Below are 10,689 nucleotides of genomic sequence, written 5' to 3' on the forward strand. Positions count from 1 at the left end.
GGGCAATGACACAGAAAGTGGAAATCTTTCCTCGATAACTTTCAGGCTGGTAATTTTTTATCTTATTATCCTTGATATTGGGTTGTGTTGTATAATATGGTTTTTTGTTACGTTGATGCATAATAACAAGTAGAAACTAAAAGTTATTTTATTTTATTTCTTTGTACGAATCATGTTTTGCAATAATTCAAGAAAATCAAACAAAACCAACATCCTTTAAAATTCTAACCATCTTGTTGATTCTTTCTTAACTTACAATAATCTAATCTTTTTATAATTATATCTAAATAAATAGTGATTTTTTAAATCAAATTTCATTAGCAAAACCATAAATAATTTATATATATATAAAAGTCTTTAGATCAAAATTTCATTCTTGACCAAAACAAAATCTGCTTTACATCAGCGAGAACACTTTCATCAAAACTTGCTTGAAACAAACCCAAACAAAAGAACATGCTCCATCTTCTTCTATTTGTTTATCTTTTTATTATTTAGAAAATCAAACTATCAAAATATAATGAAATAATTAAACTCTAAGTCGAATTGGTATTACTTTAGTGACTCCTCTTATCATCTATATTTCATGAACGTGAAAACTCCTTTTGTTACCAATATTATGCTTATTTATTTTATGTTATTTTAGCTAATTTATTTTAATAAAAAAATACCGAAAACAATGAATATTAAATAAAAAAAGTAATAAAAATACAAAATAGAATAAATCCTTAATTTACCTAATTACAAAAAAAATAATAAGTAATTAATGACGAACAATTTATGATTAATTAGGGTAAGTAATATGAGTTTAATTAAGGGACAAATTATTCAATTAGGGTAGTTTGCATGAGAATGATTAGAAATTAATCAGTTAGGATTAGAAGTTAAATAACTCATAAACAAACAATAAAAATAATCATATTAAAAGGGAAAATTAATTAAATTTTTTATCTTATTCTAAAAAAAAATATTAAAAATATAACACTGTTTTATTTTATTAGGTAAATATGCATACAAATATATTTCTCTAAATTAAATTAACCATAACTTTTTGTAATTAACAAAACAATTAAAATCAACTTTACACACCTAAACTTCAAGTCATCTGCCCTTGTGTATCGGGGCCTTTTCAAATCATGAGATAAGGTTATGGGATAAAACCTTAGGATTTTAAGGGATAAAAATTTATAGAATAACTATGGGATAATTTTGGGATAACTTTGGGATAATGTTTGGAACAATAAATAAGGATATATTTTTAGGGTTTTATGGGTAAAAAATTAGGGATAAGGGATATAACACTTGGGTCTTTATAATTACCCTTTTAACTTTTTTTTCTTAAATAAACTAATGATTATATTTTTTTGCAAATAATTAATTTGGATAATTTTAGGATAATATGGTATAATTTTATGGGATAAAATAACAATTTCAAGGAATAAAAAACAAGGGATAAAAAACAAAGGATAAAAATAAGGGATAAAATAACAATTTCAAGGAATAAAAAACAAGGGATAAAAAACAAAGGATAAAAATAAGGGATAAAAATAAGGGATAAAATTAAGGGATACAAATATGAGATTAAATATGGGATAAAAGTCTAGGAATTTCAAGGGATAAAATCAGGGATAAAATTGGAATAAGAACTATATCTAATATTCTAAAATTTATTTTCTTAAAATAAATTAAATATTATCTTCACAAACAATCATGGGATAAAATCAATCTAACACACCTCAAATCATAAGTCCTCTGTCCTAGTGCATTGAGTCATTTTTCCAAAATCAATTATTTCTCCGCCTCCGATGCGTGAGAACTTTTTAAGGGATAAAAACAACCAAACAACCAACATTTTTAAGACGAACTACGAGGTTCTAATCCTTCAATAAATTTGAGTGTACATAGGCATAGAGTTGTAAGACTCTAGCGAGTACAATAATCAAAACACTTTTTTTTCTCAATTAATCAGTTTTCTTTTAAATAATAAAATAATTTTCAATAAATAGATAAATAATTAACAAATAATAATTAATAAAACAAATGTTCCTTAGAAACACACTAACCCTAGAATTAGAGGAGGATCCCATTAAGTACAATGGAGGTAAGGGGTGCCTAACACCTTCCCCTTAACCGACTTCCGAACCTAACATCTTACTCTTAGTTAATAGGTTTTATTATTATTTCCATGTTCCTTAGGAACGAATAAAGAATGGTGGCGACTTTGTAATTTTTTCAGCTCCGACAAGTGCAATATGAGTTCATCCATTCTACCGTGAACAAACAGACGCTTAAAGCTCCCATGCTTGAGCATACAAGCCAGTCAATAATAGAACACGAACATTAATATTGTTCACTAAAAATAACTAACACATTCGTCCTAGTTCCACGAACTACAGAGCTCTAATTTCCTCATTACGCGAATGAGGATACGTAGGCACGAAGGTCCAAATCCTTGGCGAGCACACTTATCTATTTCTTACCTTTTCTCACACTTATCTATTAACTCCCTGTTTCTCTTTTCGCGAGTAATCTTCAGATAATAACACCTATTCTTGGAAAGACATTCAAGACAGTTCCCATGGAGTACCATAGAGGTTATGAGTGCTAATACCTTCCCCTTGCATAATCGACCTCCTTACCCATTTCTCTTTCCCCCGGGTTTTATCAATGTTTTCCCTTTCCTTCAGGAATAAATAAAGTTTGATGACGACTCTGTTGTATCTTTGAGCGTGCGATGCACTTGGGTATAATTCACGTTTCTTCACTTTCAAGTTCACTTTTTACTCAATAGCAGCTCGAGTGAACGCGTTTTCATTGATTGTGGTGGATTTATTCTCAAACATATCATGAATGATAAAATAGAATGAATTGAGATAACAACAAATTAAATATCATAAATAAAAACCATGCGCAGAGATGCGAGTCTTGCTGCTACCATTCTACATATGCATGATTTTTTGATTGTGCCTCACAATTTATTTCAAGAAGGAAACTAGGAGGAATTTGTGGCATAACTACATACTTATCCATGTTAGTCTCTCAAAGATTACCTACTACTTTTTCACTAGTGTGAAAATGTAAATAACATTGGAGATATTATTACTAATTTATTAAAAAATAGGTGTAAAATCTATATGTAGTGACAATTTCATAATACAAAATCTATTTAATTCTAATATAAGTTCTTATCAAATTTAATAGAACTTTTTAGTTTGAGATTTGTTTTTACTTCGAAGGTAATACAATCAAGGTTTAAATAACGGTCGAATCGAGGTTGCGTCCGCTTTAATAATTTCATGAATTTAGCAATTATGAGTGATGCATTATAGATTATTGTTGTCGCGGTATGAATAAATCTAAACAACATAAAAATATTATTAAAACTATTTGAACTATTATATAATGTATAATAACTTAAATTAAAACTAGTTTTCATCATTATAATATGTTTAAAATAAACAAATCAAAAAATAAACAAAGAAACTTACAAAGATAGAACAAAGATGATATATGAGAACAAATATCAAGTTTAAAGACTAAGAAAAGAAGATAATGTTATATAATTTATGTTTAGATATGTATTAAGGCGATATTCTCTATCTATTTCTATGAACCATGTTATTTTATGTCAGTAACGACACTTAGTTGTAAATTTTTCCTCTTTGCCATAGTGGAGACAAATAATATTGGAAGCTTCTAATACCATTTTGTCGCATCAAGTATTGTGGTAAGAAAACTTTCTTTAAGACCTTGAGTATAATCATCCATGATAGTCCACATGGAGTTAAAGGACGGGACATGATTTAGGATGGAAAGGAAGCTGTATAACACAATGTTAGAATTGGTACGTCAATTGTAAGGAAAAGTTAGATATTATATGAGAAAAATGGATATCAAAGACTTTATAAGCACGATAAAACCTAATGTCTTATGGTTTTATATTGAGATGTGGTGTCCAATTAATTTAATATGATTTTCCAAAGTTCAAATATAACGATACAAAATCTTCATGCCCCAAGAATTAGAAATCAATTAAAACCCATGGAGAGCAAAAGAAAGTGAAGGAAAGAAAAATCTAGAGAATATAATCTAAGATGATATTGTATATTTCAGTAGAATAAATCAGAGTACAATTATGATATATAGTACAGTTGTATGTAACTAACTTCTAACAAAATTCCAACTTAGAGAAATAAGATAAATATATATTTATTGAACTATATTTTACTAGCTCAATAAAAAAGAAGGAAGAGGGATACTCTCCGACTCATGGACACAATTAGGTGATATATCCTATATAGGTTGGATCTGCAAATTATTTTCTTCATCATCATTTGTAGAAGATTTTGCTGACGATGTGGACTTCTTATTCAAATCAGATTTAATCTCTTGAACCGGAGGTGGATTGATAATAGTTCCATCATTGTTTGTGTTATCAGATAAATGATTCCTCATCTCTCTATGCTCTTGGCATATAGCACACCAATGCAAACAACAATGTACCATACAAGGATCACATGGTGAATCCTGGTAAAATAAAGTATAGATCTTTGAGTGAGAAAAAGCACCTACAAATTTTAGATAATCAATATGATAAAACATGGGAAATTGTCGTGGCATCATAATTATGTTGAAGCACTAAAATGTATCTTTTGAAAACATCTCACTATAAAGTTGTGATTTTGTCATATTCACTATCAATTCAAACATGCACGAAACATTAAAAAATTGGTAAATAAAATCACCTTTAGATGATATTGTTTTTGAAGAGCTTGTCGAAAGAGACCAGTATAAATACCACACATCCACCAAGTGAAAAAAAGGCCTTCCGCAATGAGACATGATGTCTCAGGATCAATTCCATTGAGAAATGCTATTGCTACAGCAAGTGCCATTCCACCTTCTACACACACTGCATGACAAACACATGGATTGGTCCAAGGAATGTCATCTCTTAGTGTTTCGGTATTTTTTCCAAATAGAACACATGGACAAAACAATCCAGTCCAACCTACAACACAATTAAAAGGATACATAATAAACATCAAGATTCTAGACACTCATAGTTTGGTGATGGAAAAAAAGGAAAAATCTTACAACTATCAACATCGCTGAAACAACCACATATTCCAGTTGTCCAATCTTCATCAGCTGGAGGTTGGTAAGTTTCAGGTAAAACTTGTCCACATTCAAGACATCTACGAGCATTTAACTGTAACAAGATAATATTAATCATCAATGATATAAAAAAAAGAATACAATGATACATATTTTAGTTAACATTTGAGTAATAAGAAATTTTTTGTTCTCTCTTAATAGAAGCTTAGAATGTCTTGCAAGTTTACTATTAGTCACATAAAAAAAAAATATTTCCAATATTCGTAAAATCAACATAGAAAGAACAAATATAAATCTCTATATCATAGTTCAAAAATCTGTATGAAACAAATAAGAATATATCCAGAAAGTTCACAATCATATCTATATATATATATATATATATATATATATATATATATATATATATAATATATATATATATATATATATATATATATATATATATATATATAATACGGATAAAAAAAAAACATAAATATAACTTTAATTGAATCCGCAAGTATTATACAAAATGAATACTAAAATCAGACATACCTATAAATAAATCACATTATAATGCTAATATAATTCTCCTCATTTCTACGTAGCTATCAATTTTTTTTGGAGACAAACCTTTGTTTAAGAAATTTATTATCATTAAATCTATATCAACATGTTCAAATGTCACTTTTTTGTTTTTACACTTTTTTTTAATGACAAGTACTTAAAATGCAAATGTTTAACACTATTTGCATACTTGTTATTTTTAGATAAATAGACCATTGCGGTGTCATCACAATAGATCCTTAGAGTTCTAGCTATATTATTGCCAATACCAAACTCAAGATAAAATTCAGCAACTACAATACTTACACTATGAAGATAAAACATATTTTAAATTATATTTCTAAAGTAGAAGTAACAATCACATGTTTTTATTCTTTCATTATACTTATTCTTCAACCATAATAGAACATGCCCAAATGCAAAAAAAAATAAAAATGACTTCATATATCCTACAAAATTTAAATTCGAGTAGTGAACCACTACAAGTTGATTTGACTTTTTATTCGTGATTATGTAAACTATAGTCCATTGTAAATATCTAAGAACATACTTTCCATATTTTTAATGATCCATTTTGAAATTACTTTGATATCAACCTAACTATTCAACAACAAAATGGTATACAGTAGAATATTTGTTTGTGTATTCGTCAAGTTCCCAATCATTGATGCATATGGAGTGAACTTTATTTCCTTTTATTCCATAAAATTTTGGAACATTGTATTTATCTAAACTTGTCCCTTTTATAAATAGGAATTATTTATACTTAATAATTTTTTTATTCGTAATTTTTTTATATTTTTCTAAATGATATTATAATTCACCTTAAAAAATAATATAATTTATGTCTTCCATATCTTTTCAAAGACATATTTTATTATCATAAGAATACGATAATGAATATCATAAAATATTAATATCTCTATCGAGTCTTTTTAAGATATTGAGTGGATCATATCTCATTTTATTTTTTACGTGGAGTGTGAACACACTCTGTTTTATTTTTGATTTGTCTCCACTAATTTAGTAAATCAGAAGCAAATTGATAGTTGGAGAAACCTTTTTAAGATACTTTAGAAAAGTTGATAAGTATTGGACAATCACGTCAAACGTATCGATCAATAATATTTAATATAATAAAATTTTCTCAATTAAACTCATAATCTAGAGAAACAGAAATAAATTATTTAAAACTATCTTGACTCGAAAAAATATAGAATTCCTACTTTGTTTTTGCCTACAAAATTTATTTAAATTTTAGAGAAATTTATGTTTTCTTAGTGAAGGGAAACGAATCTTAATTTTTTTTTACAATACAAAATGATTCAATATATATATAATATATATATATATATATATATATATATATATATATATATATATATATATATATATATGATAAGATTCAAACTCTAAATATATGGGAACACATACTTAAACTTTGAATCAAGTTGTACATTTAGGATTGGCATAATCTCATTCGATTCTTATCTCTCATTTAAGAAAATCAATAGTAAAAAGAGAGAAAAGATTAATAAATGAAGGAAAAAATATAAGAGAGATAATAATAATGAGCTACTAGAAAGTTAAACAAATGGTCTAATTTTATGCAGTTACAACTTTCAAACTACTAAATCAAGTGACAAATAATGTTAACTCTCTAACACTGCGACACTATGCAAATATAACCATCACAATCTTTTGAATAATATTTTAGAAATTTCTCTCATAATCATTAGTTATCTCCAATTAAATTTTTACGAAACACGAGAAATATTTTTCATCATTTATAAAAACCTTTTCATATCACATTTCACTAAATATATGTCTATCAACAATATTTTACGTAGTCAACGAATAACACATACCGATACATATTTAAATTTAAAAATCTAGAGAGGGATGCTCCCCAATTCATTAGGGTTTGGTGGCTACCTCCCACCTCCATGGTGGCCATCTTCTCCACCTTTATGGTGACCATATCTCCCTCTTTTTAGAGCACTCTTCCCTCTATTCATATTTGTTATCATGTCCTCACCATAATCAAGCCTCTCATCAAACATCCTCACTCTCCATCATGAACAACCACCAAGACTCCCTTTCTCTTTTGGAGGCTGCCACCAAAGCCACCACCACCAAAGAATGACAAGCTTGTTAAATATTTTCTACACACCTCAAACTTAACAATCGTGGATGCACCTATTTCCACTATAACTTCTCCTTCCATACTGACATTCATCCTCCCACCTTTAAAACCGCCATGGTTGTTTTATAGTAAGAAATTATCTCTTCTAGAAAAGCTGCTTTATTTTGTTTATGTGTTACATGTGATGTGTTTTAGTCTTTTAAGGGTTAAGAATGCATACTTGATGTTTGACAAAATACCTCAAAAGAGTTTTGGATTTTGTAGCATGTTTATGTGTGTCTATTGGCTAAGAAAACATATATGTTTAACATCCATTACAACACATAGTTACACATTAACTTGTGAAGACTCGATAAGGTTGGGAAATATTGAAACTAAAGATAATCAAAATGTGCGAGCAGAAGTAAAAGAAATCATTTGTAACTGGATTTGGAAAAAGACTATGAATTCTCATTCTCATATTATCAGTGATGGTATTTGTAAGAGAATGGATTGCTAAAAGAAATATTGTTGATTTTGGTTTGGTTGTGCTTTAGCCTGTGAAAAAATTATGTATAATGTCTCTTATGATTATGTAGTATTTTCTATTACAACGACTTATATAGACTTCAAATGCCTCATGATATTTGTATTTCTTACTGTTTGCCTATTAATGGAGCTGAGTTTTACTATTAAAAAAAACATTTTACAAAAATACCTTCAACATATTTCTCTTAGCTATGTTTTAATAACAGTATTATATATTTAAAATAACTAAACTTTTATCGTCAGGTTGACTAATAGCTCTTAACTATAATTCCTTTTGCACTTTAAGAGATTATATTGAGAAAAGAACTCTATCTCTTAATTATAAGTTTTTTAACTTCTTTAATGAATGTTAAGTATGAAGTTAAGCTTTTTGAGCTACTTACACTCATCCAACAATTTTAGAAAAATACCTAATTATGCTCTTCAATTAGGGATATTGTTTTTTTTTATAATAAGTCCATCTTTTCTATTGCACAATGTACTTTAAATCTAAAATTGAGCAATTTTTAGTTTCACTTTTTATTTATTTTATTTCATCCATTTGTAAAATTCATAGAGAATTTGTAAATAAGAAACATGTCTATTAATCACATCAAACAAATCTTAAATCTCAATAAGAATGATTAAATTAAGAAACATTTAAATAAATAAATAAAAAATAGTAAATTACTTGTGGCACATCAATGGGTTGATTAAGCTCTCCCGGAGTAATATCACTAAATAACTCTTGTTCTTTATTTTTGGTTAACTTCACGTATCTTGACCCTTGGTCTCCCATGTTATCCCTACTTTTGGTTATAACACAAAATTATACCTGAACAAAATAACATTTGAAATTTTCAAATAATTATATGAAATATAGAGAAAAGATTAAAAATGATAATAAAAAAAATGAAACTGACATATATATACATACATATATATATATATATATATATAATATATATATATATTATAATATATATATATATATATATATATTATATATATATATATATATATATATATATATATATATTATATATATATATATATATATATAGACAGATTCAAACCATCTTCCATTATGCAACAAAAATTTTCATGTGTAAAATGATGCTACCATATGCAGTGATACATTTTTTTAGTTTCTTTTTGTTCCGTCGTTAAATCGCGGTAAAGGATCTGAATCTTATAAACATAATTAATTTATAATAGAATAAAAATTATATATTATGTAAAAGAGAAGAAAGATAAAAGAAAATATGAGAGTAAAACAACAATGAGATACCTGAAATGATACAAAGAAATGATCTATATCTAAAAGTGTTGAAATTTGAGGGGAAATGTTTTGATGTAATTGTTGTAAATCTTGTTCTTGTTTCAATTTCAAGAACTATTTCTCAAACATCAATTAAAGAAAGTGCATGTTTTTTATGTTATTAGATTTAGTGTTAAAATATGTTACTTTCTATAATTGGAAGTTGTGTTAAGATTGAGATCAGGTTATAGACAAATTCTGAGGTGCGAGACCACTTCATAACTTCCACCATAGGAGATCATTTTTAACTATTTGATGAAATAACCCATTGGATAATATTATTATTAACTTAGGATAATATTTTTAATTGCTTACTTTCAAAATTTTGTTTTATCTTCTCTCTATTTGACATACTCAAATATTTTTAATTATTTATCTTCTTACTACAACAAAAGTTTGATTTAGTGTTGCCCTTTCTCCATGGAAAAACTTAAAGTAAAGATATTTTTATTTCCGCGGGCAACGTTAAAATACTAGATGCTAATTAATTACGCCTAACAAATGTAACACACACTTTATATATATATATATATATATATATATATATATATAATATATATATATATATATATATATATATATATATATATATATATATAGGATTAACGCCTTGTATGTTTTGACCATGAATGAATGGTCTAATTCAGATTGTTGAAAATTTCTTAGTTATGTTTGTCCATACTTAGCTAGTTCAACTTGGTTATCTAATGTTAAAAGTCCCACATCAGATGATATATGGTTTGAACATGTCCATATAAGTGGAAACAGTCCTCGTCTTAAAAGTCAATTTTGTAGGTTGAGTTAGGCCAAGAGTCTCGTTTAATATTCGGTGGGCAACCTTCAATGCTTTTTGCTATCGAGCCACCCACCATTTATTTTCACGCTCCATATATCTAGTTCTGGGCGTGAGGGTGTGTGTCAAGAGTCTGATATCGGATAATATGACTTGAGCATGTCCTTATAAGTGGAAACGGTCCTCATTTTACAAGTCATTTTTGTAGAGTTGAGTTAGGCGCAACCACATTTCTTAACATCTAGGTCCATGTAA

The 10,689-nt window shown here is 27.4% G+C and overlaps 1 protein-coding gene across 1 annotated transcript; it reads right to left on the minus strand.

Moving 5' to 3' along the window:
• Positions 1 to 4,085: 4,085 nt before the first annotated feature.
• LOC127129324 (cell number regulator 6) lies at positions 4,086 to 9,723 on the minus strand. The gene is made up of 5 exons (XM_051058538.1): positions 9,612 to 9,723; positions 9,012 to 9,155; positions 5,098 to 5,212; positions 4,746 to 5,011; positions 4,086 to 4,527 (listed from the first exon to the last, which is right to left on the minus strand). The coding sequence occupies exons 2-5, from the start codon at positions 9,117 to 9,119 to the stop codon at positions 4,294 to 4,296; spliced, it is 723 nt and encodes a 240-aa protein (XP_050914495.1). The 5' UTR covers positions 9,120 to 9,155; positions 9,612 to 9,723; the 3' UTR covers positions 4,086 to 4,293.
• Positions 9,724 to 10,689: the final 966 nt, after the last annotated feature.

The sequence above is a fragment of the Lathyrus oleraceus genome, chromosome 3 (genome assembly GCF_024323335.1).
Source record: "Lathyrus oleraceus cultivar Zhongwan6 chromosome 3, CAAS_Psat_ZW6_1.0, whole genome shotgun sequence".
NCBI lineage: Eukaryota > Viridiplantae > Streptophyta > Magnoliopsida > Fabales > Fabaceae > Lathyrus > Lathyrus oleraceus.

Bases quoted from the DNA above. Each gene is read 5' to 3' on its own strand.
- LOC127129324 (XM_051058538.1), bottom strand. From the start codon at position 9,119: ATGGGAGACCAAGGGTCAAGATACGTGAAGTTAACCAAAAATAAAGAA. The intron at 5,213-9,011 runs GTAATTTACTAT...ATCTTGTTACAG, and splicing joins AACCCATTGATGTGCCACAA to TTAAATGCTCGTAGATGTCT. The intron at 4,528-4,745 runs GTGATTTTATTT...TTATTTTACCAG, and splicing joins AAAAACAATATCATCTAAAG to GATTCACCATGTGATCCTTG.